Genomic DNA, 16,841 nt, shown 5'->3' on the forward strand with positions numbered 1-16,841 from the left:
AAATCACACAGACAGTTTTGAATGTTCTTTAACTCCTTACAGTCTTTTTTTTTTAAGGAACATGTAAAATAGTGCAGCTTTTGTTGAGGATTAAACAGCAAGTCCGGCTTCTAATAATCATCCAACAAGCTGATCAGTTGGAAAACCTTTAATCCTGTCACTGTGTGGCGTTACTGCGCTCAAATGTTCAGTGAGATGCTTGTGATTATTCTAATAGGAAAGGCTGTAATCTTTTTTTTATATCATTAATTTTGAAAAGTACTGGAGATATAAAAAGAACCATCCTTGCATAGAAGTAAGAATTCCCACCTTTCCATTTTCAACAGAAAACATTATGCACATTTTTGAGTTTAAAAATCTGTTGGACTTGTTGCATGAATAAGGATTACCTTATATTTCTTTGTTTTGGGCTCAAATCAACTACCTCAAAGAACCTGAAGCACATTTTTAATGTTTTGTAGTGCAAGGAAATATAATCTGTTAAAATTGGAATTGGCCAGTCAAGCCCCAAAGAATGCCAGAAATCTGTGTAAATCACTAAATAGTGCTTAAAGATAAAGTGAAATTATCTTATTAAAATTTGAGCTTGATCAAGGTAGAATAATGGTAGTTTTGCAGATTCACAAAGAAATTGTTCAGAAAAGGTCAGTGCTCTTATCTGAATTAGCTTGAGTCTAGTTTGGTGACTTGTAACTAGAACAGTGCAAGACAAAAGTGAAGTGAAGAATCTTTGCTTGGCAGAATCCACATGCAAGATCAATGTTTTAGACTAGGAAGAAAGAACATGCCGCCATTCCCCTCACCCCACCCTCCTTTTTGTGCTTTAGACTCCTTAACAGAGAAATCTGAAATGATCATAACCTGAATCAGCAGGTTAAGCCTCAAAGAAAAGGCAGTTGGAGTCAACTACTAAAACCTCATCTGTGAATCTTTTCAGCTTTCATTCCAAGTAAATGTGATGATTTATTTAGTCACCTAAGCAAGTGATGTTCATCGAAAATTCTCTTTTACTTTATAGCTTGAGGCGTCTTTATTGTGTGCTTATTTAAAGGGAAAGAGTTCGCCTTTGACTCCAATTTTTTTTATGATGTTAGATGCAGATTGATGGCTTAGAAAAGCTTCACCTCAAAGTTTGAAGATGCGTAACAAGGTGTGGAACATTCCTGCTCAGCCTTTGAATTAAATCTGTTGTAGTGAACACTCCTCTCTACCTGTGGGGACATGGCACCGTGAACACCCCACGCACAGATGTTTCTCTAGAAAGAGAGGAGGGCATGTCATGTTGTCAGGATCTTTCAGATTTTTGGGAATGAAGACAATCTTACATTACACATTAAAGTTGAAAGTGCAATTATACATACCTGTCGTAAGAGCGGGAGTTGGAGGGTGGGGTGGTGAGTAACGTAACAGAGGGTATTTTGGGGAAGGGGGTTGGTGGCACAGTACGGGATATTTACAGGAAAATACTAATACGGGAGGACAGCTGGAGAGTGAGATACAATACAGTAGTTTCCTGGAAAAAAACGGGAGACTTGACAGGTATGGTTATGTTAGGAGAAACTAAGCAAATGTTTGCTGCAAATACCTTATTTGTATTTGAGGGCTGAAAAAAATCCCCTCACAGGGCTCAATTATAAACATCTTTTTAGGATTGTCTTGAGGCAATGCATCATGTAATTCACAGGCTTGGAAGAAGATGAGGATTTCCATACATTTGAGCTTATCTCAAGGAATTGCTATGGCCCTAATATCCAGTAAGTAGGACAGAACATAGCATTAACCCAGAGCATAAGTAAAACTTGTATGTTATGTAGATTCATTACATGCAGAGTAATTTTGTCCTTATAGCGAATGAAAATCCATAATTAATTTTCTTAGAGGATTCAAAATTAAATAAGATAATTTAAAAAATAAATTTGTGAAAAGTATGTTCTTGAAGACCCACACTCAGTACTTGGTCGGACTTTTTTTTGCATTAATTACTGCATCAATGTAGTTTGCCATGGATTTGATCAGCCTGTTGTTCTACTGAGGTGATAAGGAAACCCAGGTTGCTTTATTTACAACCTGTAGTTTTGAAATTGACTTAGTTTTCCAATCCTCTCACATTCTGAGGGTGCCCCTGCCACTTGCACACCTTTTTTCCTTCCACTCAACTTCCCATCAATACAGTTAAGAGATGATCTGACATTGCATTCATAGATATACTGCTTATTGCGACAGACCAAAGCAGATGCAGGGCCCTGATTCATAATGTTTGAACTGGAATGAGGTGTTAAAAAAAAGATTTAAAATAATTATCTGCAAAATTGCACAACACAGATGAAACAGTGGCCATGTGTCATTATACAGATTATCCACAGTCTGAGAGAATAAACTAGGTTCGGTTTATTGATCCTAGTTTACTGTGTTCTGATAATTAGGTCATGAGTTAGTGAACAACCTTCAAATTGTTTTGGTGTCAATGCGGTTCAGTTTGTTTGTAAAATGCTAACACATCACAGATTTCAAGACACTTGCAAGACAAATGAATCCAGTTCATGTCTAAAAATATGTGAGTAAATCTGTCCAATAAACAGATCCACATAAACATATTAAACTGTAACTGCACAGATTCCAGTTCAGTCACTTGTAACATAATGCAGTCAAACTTAGATTTTAATGCAAGTTGGTAAAAACCTTTCTAAGAAAGCCAAATGAATTACATCAACTTACTAGTGGCAATTTCTTCTCCTGAGCAAACATATGCGACAGTGGAAAGGAAGAACTTTGATCAGTAGATCCAGTTGTGAGCTGGCAAAGAAATATTTTTTGAAATTTTAAGAAATATTTTTTTAAATGACAAATGGAAGAAGTTTTGAATTATCAACTGAACTGTTGGACTCTGACTCCTTCATTTGAGTTTGATGATGCACAGTCATTTGACTTTGCCACCTTGTGTGAATAAACAAGAGCTCTTATTATTACAGGCATCCTCTTATCACCTCTCTGGATCAATTTAAGACCAAGATGGCTGTTGGCTCTTGTGTCCTAGTAAGACTTTGTATTATAAATAAAAAATAGTGAATTGAGTGTAGATGATGCAGACATACTGTATGTACATTAATGTTGTTGTACTATGTTCTAATTTGTTCTGCTTGTAGATTTGAAAACTGGACCTTAAGGAAAAACTCTGATATCTGCTATTGGATGCTTCTCCAAATAATTGAGAAATTGTTCCTGGGACTACTTGATAACTAAAATATTCCGTAACTGCAGCCTTGTTTATTTTAAACTAACTTTTGTGAGATCTTGGAGGAGTTCATTTTGGTTTAATAAACATATTAAGCTTTACATTATATGTAGATATACCGGTAATTTGTGTGTATAAGCTGAGTGGGTGAGGTTTTTTTCCCCTGGAAGTCATCATATGCTAGTCATACACTCTGCTGTCATATAAAGAAGCACTTAGCTTTGTTTCCAGCACACACAGAGGGGAAGCACTTAAAGCCCATTACTAAGCCATAACAGGCCCAGAGAGGGGCAGCCCGGCGAGAGCCGGCTCCTGTTCTGATCCACTCCTGGAGGTTTGCTCTGCCCCATAGGTCACGGCTGATATGTCTCTCCTCTCAGGCTTTATTTGTGTATTAACTTGTAGATAGCCGACGTGAAGGCCATCCAAAGGGCCTGTGTGGTCATGTGCAGCTATATATTTTTTCCAGACAGGTTTGCAACATCAATGAGGGAGTTGTGAGTCTGCTCTAAGAAAGTCAGTGAGAAATGCAGAGGACATGTGCATACAGGTTTGGATGTGATGTTCATGCAGATCTCTAAGAAGTATTTTTCCTGTCTGTATTCGTAAGATTTGTCAGTTTCAGAATGTTATGTAAGTGTTCAAACTATAACCATGAAGTAGGTCTTTATTTGTGAAGTGGCTTTATGGAGACTATTGTCCTTTGTCTGATGCTCAACTGACTTCCTCTCAGTCGCTCTTTGTTTATCTGCTTCCCAAAATGCAAATGGTAATCTCATAGGGACTGTGGCAAGGTAATTGAAACCAAATAGTTTTTCTTTTTGTGCTTGTTAAATTTGGTTGCTCCATTTAACATCTGCAGAGGGTTTTGTGTCATTCTGAAGCAATTGTTTGACAATGTGTTAAATCACTTTGTTCATGTTATCTACTGATCAGTTACTGGTAGTTTTTTCTTTCTCTTGGTTATTAAATGCATATAAACTTTTTAGCTCTACAAAGGTCACATTGATATCTGCATTTTTTGAGTTTAGCAAAAATCAAATAACAGATAAACATTAAGGACACATGGTTTGACATATAAGAATAATACAACACAAGTTTTGAGTTTGTCTATCAGTTTATGTGTCACACAAAGAGACAAAACCAGAATCAGCAATTTGTACAAAAAGGAAACTAGAAATTTTCATCACCCCGTATTAACCTACCCTAACTATTTTTTTTTTTACTGGCACCGTTTTAGCTTATGAAATGCAACAAAATACACACAATAAAAAAATGAGCACAAAAGGTTAACAAAGGGAATCTAGAACTGTTGTTGGATTGTTTCTTGCCACACATTTTTTGGCATGTTAAAAACTTTTTCTTCCATGTCTCTAAACTTTAAAAAGTAAAGTACACTTTGTGAAACACCAAGACCTGTAATTAGGGCTGAAAATTAACTGTTATCACGACCACTGAAAAGACACTGAGTAGAAAATCTGGACCAGTCACTCAAACCACAACATGATTATCTTTCTTGTAATATTTGTCTGGAATACATTAGAATACAAGTTTAGCTGTTTTGTTGTAAAATCTTAGTCTGTTGTTTTGTTCTATAAATGAAACCCAGCAATATAAAGTACTTTAGGGTTCTGTTATGAACCAAATTAAGAAAAGTTTATTTATATATACTGTGTGTATATACAGTATATATATATCAAGTTCAGTTTGTATTGTTGTTTAGGTTTTGCAGTTATTTCCACTGATGGGTTCCTGTAAACAAGTGGTACATTTCAAGAGTTCAATAAAAAATATAATTCAGCTCAAATAATTTTTGTTTTTTCAAAGCTCTTAAAAAATGTTTCTCTGAGTATTTCTGTAATTAAAAAGTATTTTTATAGTTTAATATGAAAGTAAAGAAACAATGCAAGAATTTGGCTTAAAATAACTCAGTTCATACATTTCATCAGTCTTGCAAATTACATTTTTATCTTTTATTTGTATTTTAACAGCAGCTGACATTTAGACCCCTCAAGGGTTTTTGGAGAACCTTCTCTGTTCCAACAGATAATTATTATGTCATTATCATGACAGAACTTGAACTAAAACGCCAAAAGCTTTGTCTTTTATTCTCTAAAACCCCTCTGACTCGCCAGTGCACCTCCCTGAGCGTCCTCAGTCTCATGCGTCTCTGACCCACCTATATTTCTCTTCTACTTTGTCTGTGTATGAGTAAATGCGCGGATACGATAAGACCTGTCCATATAGGCTTATGGAACGTCTTGTGTACGTGGGTCTCATCCGCAACATTGTCTCAGGGTTTTTGTTCATGCTTCCTGCAGGCGGCCGACCGATTATCTCAGCGCCACAATCACTATGTGGAGAGTTATTTCTGGATGTCTTTGCTGCCATGTTTTCTTCTCAAGCAGCTAAAAATACAACCTTACCTCTCTACTCTGTGCACTTCAAATACAATCAGTATTGTTTTTGATTAGGGTGCCGGTGTTTTAATTCTTTTCCACATGGCTGCTGCTTGGTGGAGTGACAGTTTTATTGGCACTGGGAGGCACCAACAAACAGCTGCAGGGACGGCCAGGGAAACTGGTGTTAGCGCTGATTTGTGCAAATGCGATGCAGGTATGCGTCTCTGCATGCTATGTGTGCTTTGGGAGCAGGGTCACCTCTGTCGCAGCTGTCCTGCGCGAGCGGGCCTGGCATTCCTCTCAGACTCCCGAGCACCCTCTTTGCTTTGCTCGACACAATACCGTGGTTTCTCCACAACACACACACACACACACCGAAGCACCCGGGCCGACACACGACAAACCTCACGCAGGCCAACTGCGCCCTCAATCAAATGTTTCAGCACATTAGATACCAGTTAGGAGTAGGTGAATGGCATCTTGCTGCTAATCTGTTTTAATATTATTCAAAATGAAAAAGTAATTTAAATGTTGCTAAATAATCTGTGACAGAGCTTTTGGTTAAACCTTTTTTCTTTCTGTGATGACTGGAATTTAGATTCTTCAGATTGAGGCCTTTGACAGCTATGACTGGCACAATATCAGTATATCATTAAAACATTCCTGAGAAGAGTGTTGCGATATGTAGTGTGTAACGGGAGCAGCTCTGACAGTTGGCTTGGCATGGCTGCAGCAGTTGCAGGCGTGTGCAACACACACACACACACACCCACACACACTGAGAGAACAAAGCGTGGGTCAGTGGTACCTCTCCCCCCCAGAGGACCAGCACCAGCCATCTGCCGTTGGCCACAGCACCACTTCAGCCCCTATACACTCTTACATGTGCACACGCTAATCACACTGAGCTTAGTTTTCCCAAGTCTGCACCCCCCACCCCAACCTCTGTGCACACATGCTCCCCTCAACCACACTTGGTTCAGCACCCTCCCTCTGCCACTTTCTGCCTCTCTGAGCGCATTAGACTTCAGATACCATAAGTCACGATTGTGCGCTCCACGTGGACCTTAGAAGTCTCACTGCTCCCAGGGCACATTAAAGCTGGAGAGGAGGCCGATAATCACTGCTGTAGTGTCGGATGTTTAGACGTCCTGATTCAAGGACGTCTGGAAATAATTTCTTTCACACAGGGTGCCGTTGTGCTTCGCCATGAACAAAATGAACTAGAGGAGTGGCTCCCGCCTGTCATTTTTTAAGAAGACTGTTAAAACCCACCATTTTTTTTACATGGATTAGTAGCTGATCACAACAAAACAGAGGATGTACTGGGAGTTGTGGCTGAGCCAGGTCACGGCCACTGCAGCGATAGAGTGTATGCTTCTTCAGAACAAAGGTGGGCAAATGCTGTGGTGACATTGACAAGAAGAAACTTGATTTAATACGTATTGATCTGCCAAAGAAGGGAGATCATGTTGTCTTTATGGTACAATTCACGGTCAGTATGACATCCTCACTCTAAGAGAACATGTAGCAGGCAGCCTTTCAGCCAGCTGAGCAACAGGGAGCAGCAACAGGTAGGGGAGGAACAACGCTATGGTAAAACTTTATCACTTTCTATAGGATCTCTTTTAAAATGACTAAACCATAAGGATGTTATGTGGGAATCCTTTAGCTGTTCTGACACCATAACGTTTCTAAATCTTGGTTACTTTGGTAACCATTTTATATCTATACATGGTAAACTCTCTTAATTTCAGCTCTATGCTGCTACATACACTCAAGTTTAATTTCCCTCCTTTCCCTTTAGCTTCATAAATAGTTTTTTGTAGAAAAGTATGAATATGAGTATTCAGTATCATCTGTTATCTGTTGTACTAGACACATGTTGGCAAAATTGCACAAAAAAATCAGAATATGTTCAAACATGTTGTTTAGCCTAAACCATGTCTGTCTTCAGCTCCAGAGTTCAATGTGGCTCTTAACACCCAATACTGGTATTCAATCATTCTGTCCAAAAACAATATAGCAATATTAACTACAGATTCTTATTTCTTATTGAGCTTTTGTTGTACTCTGTTTATCTGCCCGTTTCAAAATAAACTTGGTTTTGTGAGCTCTCCATTGACGTAAAGGCAGATCAGCTGATCAGTGTTGATCAGCTTGAAAACAAATACGGTAGTAGCAAGATTATCAGGTTTGAAGATTACGGAATAGAGTTTGACTAATCGTCCAGCAGGAATCTGTAATGAATCAGCCGGTTTCAGGGTTGAACCTCGTTTGGTTATTGGTATAATTGTTGTTTAACTGGGACTTTGAAAGTCATTAAAACTTGTTCATCAAGGTTGTGAGAGTTTTAACAGTATTCTTTGTATCTTTTAGTTATTTGGTTAAAAAAAAAAAAAAAACACTTGTTGAGGTTGTGTTCTGTTGAAGGGATTATGTGGATGTGTTTGAGACATCTATGTTTGAGAAAATTAAACCAGTATTTCTATATACACCACTATTTACTTTTGCCTCAAGTAATTTGCTCTTTTAGTGATTGTTCACTTTCCTCAAATGCAGTCCTCTTCCAGTCATTGAGCAGCTGTTCAGACACGCAGGAACTCCAGCAGCTGCTGTACCAGCTAATCATCGGGTGGGTGTGTGCGTTTTGGCACCCATTTAGCGTTCTTGCTCCTCCCTTTTCTTTCTTCTTCTCTTATATACACACAGATGGAATACACTCCTACCTCAGATCTTACCTGGCTCAGGCCAGATGCAGCAGTCTTTTTGTGTGTAGTCAGTGATAACAGAGCTCTTTGTAGAGCACATTGGGTAAAGTGATGCTTTTGAGGTGCCTTCAGGCAAACAGCAGCTTTGAAGATGAATGGGCAGCTCTGAGCGGCCTGCAGCTTCGCACAGGGCTTAGTCAGGGGACTGATGCAGAACAGAAAGGTAGTCAATCCGAAGGAGAGTTTCTAAGGTCAACAGACTTCATACCACAGCTCTGTATTAGAGAAACTTACTGTGTTACGTTTCTCTGACCTTTTTCTACATTTTCAGCACCAGATGCTTAATTTAAAAAAAATTTTGAGCCATTGATTTGTGCCACTTGCTAACCCTTAATTTCTCCTTTCTCCCAGAAGTTCTGACCGAGGCAGTGCGATGGAGCTCTAAGGAAAACCTGCTGGGGGCGACTGAGAGCGACCCCAACCTCTTCGTTGCACTTTATGACTTTGTTGCTAGTGGGGACAACACACTCAGCATCACCAAAGGTAAAATAATTTGTAACATACACTGAAAATGTGTGTTTATATTGTGACTAGGGGTTCACCTACCAATATTTAAGAAGCCTGATCTGCCAATACCAATTTTTATATATATATATATATATATATATATATATATATATATTTTTTTTTTTTTTTGGCTAAAATGTTGCTAAAGATAGCAAGAAACAGTGCTACAGTGGGGTGACTGTTAACTGCAGAGGTGACCTGGTGGTTCTGTCAGTCAAATCTTCCTTAGGCAGAGCAGAAGAGGAGAATGGCTGATTTTTAGACCTGTGCAGAGGTAGATAAGATCGTTGCATTTGATCGGTTTCACATGTAAGTATCAGTCGATCCCCCAAAATTAAGGAAACCAGAGCCTATTTATCAGTGCACCCAGAATAATTGTAATAAACTGCATCTAAATTTACAAACTGAATTTATTGTAATGGATAGAAACTCAATTCTCTCACCCTACAACGTTCTTTGATTCCGTAATCCCATAGGTTTGGTACTTAGCAACATCATTGACATGTATTTCAGGTATTTGTTTTCCATGACTACTTTTGTTCAGCACCCCGCCCTTGTAAGAAACACATACTGTATGAATGTTGTTGCCACAGATCAGAGTGAAGCGTCATCACTGTAATCATCCAGGCTACAGTATTACAGTGTTTGCCATTTAGACATAATTATGTCAGATCAAGCTCAACTTAATCCAGGGAAATGTTCTGTATCAGTCACACCTACACCTCATTATATAAGCAGATAAGAAAACTAATGTAAAGCTCAATTTATTTACTCCTCCATTGAGCTTTTCTTTGTTTTATAATTTACTAAAGTTGAAAAAAACTTGTTTTTTTTGAAGAGGTAATCATATATTCTCTATTATACATCCTTCAGGGTGTATATTAGAGTATATATACTCTATGATTAGGTTTACGGTAATTTTCTTCCCCTTTTTGTTCATTTTAAACCAATAAAGGGTTGAAAATCCATTGAGATTAAAAACCTTTTTGAATGAAGTCCTGGCCAAGAAGCAGCAACAAATACAATACAAAGAGTTACACAGTTAAAAGAAAATGACAAACTATGAAAAACAGGTACAGGTCGTTGAATCGGCCTCAAGAACATTTAGCAGTAAAGGAGTAAATAAAATAAATTCAGTAATAGTGAGATGACTTAATTGGTCATGTTTTACTACACATTTAATGGCATAAATGTCAGTTTATTTCTCCCAATTTTCCTCTATTATGGGTTTATTGGTGTGTATTTTCCTTAAATACATATACATGAAAATATTCTCCTGAAATCTGAGATGTATGAAGTGACTAACTAGAAATCAGTACTTGACATTTTTCCTCAGTTGGCTCTGATTAGTTACTTGTGAAAAAGTTTATTTTTATATCTTTGAAATTCTTATCCATTAATTGGATCAAATACATAAATGTCTACATTTTTATTCAATTGAACACCTTAATCCACTATATTTACTTCCAATACATTTTCTTTGTTAAATAAAAATCTAATACTAATTAGTTATATACAGTATGTAGGCCTGTTACAAAATTGTCCCAGTAGTTGTTGCACTAAGCAACAATTGTTTTGAGACCATTTTCAAATAATATTAATAATGACATAGTAATGCTAGTTCTCGCTTTTTCAAAGACCAACGAAATATAATTTTATAAAGAGCGCTCAACACTGGAACTGGAAGATATCTTAAATATTCAGAATTAAACATAAAAACAATAATTAAAATGGAAAGAAAAACACAACTGAACCCACAAATAAAATGGGTTATGAAGCCTCTGTGAAAAATATTGCCCTTCAAAAATATTAAATCATTAGAATGGAAATTGAGCTTGTTTTAATTTATCATACAAATAATTGCTTATTGCATCAGGCTTAGATATGATTTAACGAAGAAAGAAGAACCTGCAGCAAATTTTCTTTTTTATAGTATGTTTTAACTAATAATAAGTTAACATTTGAATTGGCCAGTTTGACTTCATAGAGATTTGCACACTCTGTTCAGTTTTCTCTGTAATTGAGCGTCAGCAACAGAGATGTTCTGTTACTGATGCAGATTCAGTCAGATTCAAACACAGGCAGGCTCACGATACTAACAGATCTAAAGCCTTAAACGTGGCAGTCTGTTAATTCATCATTTTTAGGACTTTCTGTGCCAGCTGCCTGGGATGGAAATGATGTTTAGACCCTGACTCATGGAGTGAATCTGAGATTTCTTCCCACATGCCAGCACATGTGTCCTCCCAGGCTTGGCTGCACGTGGAAACTGGCTGGCTCTAATGGCTGAATTAACATTAAATCAGTTCAACTGTAATAATAACAGGTGAATGAGCAGTGGTGGAGGAGGAGGAGGACAGAGCGAACACATGTTTTCTGCTTATGATTTGTCTCTTCTTCATGCCAGCTGGGGCAACTCTTCCTTTATGAATACAGGAGTCAGTAGTTCCACTCCCACAAAGTTGGCGCCGCAGACAGGAGACCACTGGATGGGGATGATCAGTTGTTAATTGTAATTTTCTATAGTCCTAGTACATGATCATGTGTCATCTTGGTGTCACTATGTGCGCATTCCTTATATAATTGTGAAAAGCATGCAATATGATTTGTTTTCCAGGGTTGGATCAGTATGTTAAGAGAATAGAAATTTGATTTCCAGAATTTATTCCCTCTGCCGTCATCCACCTGAAACTGATCTATTCCTCTTCCTCTCAATCTGTCATTCATTCTTGCCCGTACCTCAATCCATACCTCTTCCAATCTTTCCTCTATCCATCTAGCATCCCTCCATCCTTTCATCTGTCTACCAGTTTGTCCATCTATTCTCTCAGCCTTTCATGAATCCATCTATCATCTGGTCCATGTATCCATCCTCAACATTTGCTTCTCGAAATTTGAGTATGGAAAAAAAAAAATTGTAAAAAATCTTGTAAGCAGCAGATTCCCATAGTGCTTTTTTTCTCAGAGGATTTATTTGCTTTATTAGAATATGTTGCTCTTAAAGGGGACCTGTTATGCAAAATAATTTTTTTTTGTACAATTCCCATTTGGGTTTCTACTTCTTCTAAAAACAACCTACTGTTTTATGGCAACAAGTTAATATATTTTGGTGCCTGGAAAATAAGCCGTTTCAAAAACCTCCCGATTGCTAAGTTACAATCAACGGGCACCGTGTCGTTACCTAGCAACCCCAGTTGAGTTCCTGCTGGTTTTACCGCTGTATGTGCTGTACAATGGCTGCTGGAAAAGACAAATATTGTACTGTTGACTTACTATTCAGAAACCACTTGGTACATTGTTGTTGGTTGTGCAGGAGGCTCTACTTTTGCTTTTCAAAGATGTACGGTTGTATAATTGTGGATCTGTTTGAGGCCATTTTCACATGCGAGTATAAAGGTTGAGTTAAGAGGAGTGACCAACAGCGTCTTATTTAGATTTAAAAAGACAGGAGCTCCAAATAGGCAGAACTGATCACACTAAAATCAACTTATCCAAGGATTATTTTGTGCCAAAAATGTAATGAGCATGGTTTGTATAGAAATATCCTTACCTGTTTAAGGAAGCATAATACATCACCTTTAAATCTCTTAAAAACTAGCAACTGCTGCTTTTTTTAAGGAAATACAAAACTCATTACCACAGAAGACTACTAAAAGTCCAATTAAGTAGAATGTGATAAATTACAGACCTCCTAATTGAATGAGGGCACCGAGTCAGTGTAGCCAGAACATTTTCTAAATTCCTTTCTTTTTTAATATGTATGATAGTCATTGTAGGTTTAATTGGATTTTAAAATTAATCATTTGATTTTTCCTATAGGATCCACTCAATCTGCATTCTTCTCATCTCAATCTATCTCTTTTAATATGTTTTCATTTTAACCTGCATCCAGCATGCATGTCCCAACCTCTGTTCCGTTGAGTGTTTTGGCTAACCGATGCCTCCTTTCAGCACATTGGCGTCTACACTCCCTTATGTGCCCTGCACTGACGTCAGACAAAGACAACAAACAAAGTCGCTACATGCCCGGGTTTGCCTAGCCCTGTATGACTGATGTTCTGTTCTGCCATCTCCATTGTTGCAGCAGTGTTTGATCTAGTTTTACAGGCAGGTGTGTCATCTCCATGACACCTTCTGTGTTAGACTAGCATTTAAAATGTTATCACAATCTGGACTGGAACCACCTCCAAGGACCAAAAAATGGCGGAAATAATTGATGTCTAATGCTGCTGAGACTAATTCAAATCCTGACTTGTTCTCTGGTATTTTTAGAGGTTGTTCTTGTGATGCACCCTGTAATCAAAGCTACTTTTGCTAATTTCACCTAATTTGTTTTGTCTCCAGGTGAGAAGCTGCGTGTGCTGGGCTACAACCAGAATGGAGAGTGGAGTGAGGTGCGGTCGAAGAACGGCCAGGGTTGGGTGCCCTCCAACTACATCACGCCGGTCAACAGCCTGGAGAAGCACAGCTGGTACCACGGACCGGTCTCCCGCAGCGCTGCAGAGTACCTGCTTTCCTCCCTCATCAACGGCAGTTTTCTGGTCCGGGAAAGTGAAAGCAGCCCTGGCCAGCTGTCCATTTCTCTGCGATACGAGGGGAGAGTGTACCACTACCGGATCAACACGGCCACTGATGGGAAGGTAGAGGCATGACTGTTTTCATTTAATGCTCTTGTTTTTGCATCTCCAAATCGTATTTATCTAAATTCTGACCTTTGCTGCTTTCCACCCTTCCCCTCAGGTGTACGTCACATCCGAGAGCCGTTTCGCCACCCTGGCTGAGCTGGTCCACCACCACTCCACTGTACCTGACGGCCTGGTCACCACGCTGCACTATCCTGCACCCAAATGCAACAAGCCCACTGTGTACGGCGTTTCCCCCATTCACGATAAATGGGAGATGGAGCGCACAGACATCACCATGAAGCACAAGCTGGGAGGAGGCCAATACGGGGAGGTTTATGTTGGAGTTTGGAAGAAGTACAACCTCACTGTGGCTGTCAAAACGCTCAAGGTTGGAACTGAGTATTCATTCATATGTGAAAACTATTTGTAGTATCTAAAGTAGCAGAGATGGATAGAGCGTCCTAAGAATAGCTATAGATCACCACCTGCAGGTGGTTGTAGGAATTACACATTTGATAATCTTTCCTTTTTCTTCCTGTGCAGGAGGACACTATGGAAGTTGAGGAGTTTCTGAAAGAGGCAGCGGTTATGAAAGAGGTTAAACACCCAAACCTCGTTCAGCTACTTGGTAATTATTAAGCAGCTCATTCGCTTCAATGTTTTTCATGCTGGCAGAAATGCCAAATTTTTTTCAATGAAAGATTGTGATTCGCTTATTTTTTTCCCCACAGGTGTGTGCACATTGGAGCCTCCTTTCTACATTGTGACAGAGTACATGCCACATGGCAACCTCCTGGATTACTTGAGAGATTGTGAAAAGTCTGAGGTGAATGCTGTGGCACTGCTCTACATGGCCACACAAATCTCCTCTGCTATGGAATATCTGGAGAAGAAGAATTTCATCCACAGGTATGCGTATGGTTTGGTTCATTTGCAGATATAGAAATGGATGGATGGTTTTCCTGGCATATCCTCAAATTCTACTCCTAAACTCTTTCCTCAGGGACCTGGCGGCAAGAAATTGCCTGGTGGGTGAAAATCACGTTGTTAAAGTTGCGGACTTTGGTCTGAGCCGCTTGATGACCGGCGACACTTACACTGCCCACGCCGGAGCCAAGTTCCCCATCAAATGGACTGCACCAGAGAGCCTTGCATATAACACCTTCTCCATCAAATCTGACGTCTGGGGTGAGCAAACCCTGTGCATTTATTCATATTTAGAGGATTTCAACATTTTTGTTCACTTAGTTTGTATATTTATGTAGCTCTACAAATGCCAGGTCAAGTTTATTTCCAGTCATACAAATCCAGTTTAGTTTAAATCAGTTAATTTCAATTCAATCAAAGACTCAGATCAAGTTGCATATTGTCCAACCCAACTGTAATTATAATACTGTGCGATAAAGTTAAAAAATAATCAATCTAAAGATGTGCTGGATTATCACTGACCTGTCTCTCTCTACAGCATTTGGTGTGCTGCTGTGGGAAATTGCCACCTACGGCATGTCTCCATACCCAGGCATAGACTTGTCTCAAGTGTACGATCTCCTGGAGAAAGGCTATCGCATGGAGCAACCAGAAGGATGTCCACCCAAAGTTTATGAACTAATGAGAGCATGTAAGTACCATCTGTTTTACATATGACCTGTTGGTTAAATGGTTGTGCAATACATTTGTAGTGTTGCACAAGTTTGAAAAAGAGGCACAGTAACAACTGCATTCATTGATTTTGCTTACCATGCAACATCTGCAAAGCTGAAACAATAACATAAAAACTTGCAAAAAATAACTGTCTTTGAACTCAAAACTGTGGGTAGAAATGTGGTTCCCTTTCAGTCGATTCACTCGGTACAACACATAGAGTATGGGATATCACGCCCTGCGTGGCCTAACTGAAGACACCTTTAATCACGCCGTAAGGCAAATGACGTGTGATGATGGGTGGCAGGCCCCGCCTGCATATAAATACACCCCCATCACAGTCATTATTCAGTTCTTACGCTCTTCACCTCGCTGAGAACACCTAACTTCAAATCCGTGCTTTCTAGCTGCTGCTAGATAGCATCGCTCTTGTTTTCTTTTCCAAAACTAGCTTAACTGCTCCTGTTGGTGTTAGCTACTGCTGCCTTCTGGTTAGCGTGTCTACCCGCTGAGCGCTAGTTGTTTCTTCGGTTTGTCTATTTTTTACTTTTTTTGGTTTCGTGGTTCGGGATGAGCACGAAGCAAAAAATGGCGAAGCAGAAGTCTTCCGTTCGCCCCTGTCCTCAGGAGTGCGGCTTCACGCTTCACGAAAAGGACCAGCACGAGGCATGCCCCGTCTGCCTTGGAATTGTCCACGCCAGAAGAGCGTTGTCGGAGCCGACCGCTTGTGCTTTTTGTAGCCAGCTTCGGCGCTCCACGCTTGAACGGCGGGTCAAGTTTGTGCAGAAAGTGCTGGGAGAGGCTACCGTGTCACAACAAGACCCCTTGCTGTCCGAGTCTAGGAATCCGGTTTCGTCCGAGTCTGACGAGGATGAAGGGGCCAAAGCTTCCACTTCCAGCTGGGCAGCCCCTGCTTCCAGCTGGGCAGACCATATGGAGTATGTGGACGGGTTAGCCGAAACGGTACAGGACGCAGCGCCATCTCATTATCACCTCGAGGCTCAGGGTGATGATGACGTGCTAGACATCGGCCTGGAAAGTCACAGTCTTTCGGAAGATGATGACGACTTTTCCGCGGGTCAGTGTCCATCTGCTGCCGCTTCATCCCCGGTGGGTCAGGACGACACATCGTTCCTTTCCCTTTGCCGTCGTGCAGCTGATAAGTTAGACGTCGAGTGGCCCACCCCTCCTCCTGCTCAGAAGGTGTCCCGTTTCACTGGATTCTACCTTCCGACGGAGCCAGCTGCGGTTAAAAACCGCCTGCCCATGTTCCCAGATTTTGTCTCGGAGCTAACGTCGTCCTGGAACAAACCGTTGTCCACGCGTGTTACAGTGCCTGGCTACGGGCAGTATGTGGACCTGGAGGGTGCTGACAAAGCGGGTCTGGTTAATTTACCACCGATGGAGGCGTCCTTGGCAGCTTACCTGGCGCCATCATACAACCATGGTGTGGGCGACTCTGCCACCTTGCCCTCAAAACAATGCAGGTTTTCCGCATCTCAGTTGGAGAAGACCTATCGCGCTCAAGCAACCACTGCTCGCTCCCTGAGCTTGGCCACCATGCTTCAAACTTATCAAGCTATGTGCTTGTCCGAGCTAGGGGCTCAGATGCCTCCTGATAGCCATCTGATCCCCCTCTTAAATGAGATCAGAATCACTGCTG

General features: G+C 40.1%; 1 protein-coding gene across 4 annotated transcripts in view; it reads left to right on the forward strand.

Annotated features, from left to right (window-relative positions):
- abl2 (c-abl oncogene 2, non-receptor tyrosine kinase) overlaps nt 1-16,841 on the forward strand; it is a 36,255-nt gene that overhangs the window by 6,393 nt on the left and 13,021 nt on the right. The window contains exons 1-8 of one of the 4 annotated variants that reach the window (XM_032571277.1): nt 8,349-8,568; nt 8,757-8,888; nt 13,257-13,552; nt 13,653-13,925; nt 14,081-14,165; nt 14,269-14,446; nt 14,541-14,725; nt 15,003-15,155. In XM_032571277.1, the coding sequence (XP_032427168.1) occupies nt 8,457-8,568; nt 8,757-8,888; nt 13,257-13,552; nt 13,653-13,925; nt 14,081-14,165; nt 14,269-14,446; nt 14,541-14,725; nt 15,003-15,155 (1,414 nt within the window). In that variant the 5' untranslated portion in view covers nt 8,349-8,456. Of the gene's footprint in view, nt 1-8,348; nt 8,569-8,756; nt 8,889-13,256; nt 13,553-13,652; nt 13,926-14,080; nt 14,166-14,268; nt 14,447-14,540; nt 14,726-15,002; nt 15,156-16,841 lie in introns of those variants that run through there. The other 3 variants (XM_032571278.1, XM_032571275.1, XM_032571276.1) reach the window with 3 other exon arrangements.

The sequence above is a fragment of the Xiphophorus hellerii genome, chromosome 9 (assembly GCF_003331165.1).
Source record: "Xiphophorus hellerii strain 12219 chromosome 9, Xiphophorus_hellerii-4.1, whole genome shotgun sequence".
Taxonomy (NCBI): domain Eukaryota; kingdom Metazoa; phylum Chordata; class Actinopteri; order Cyprinodontiformes; family Poeciliidae; genus Xiphophorus; species Xiphophorus hellerii.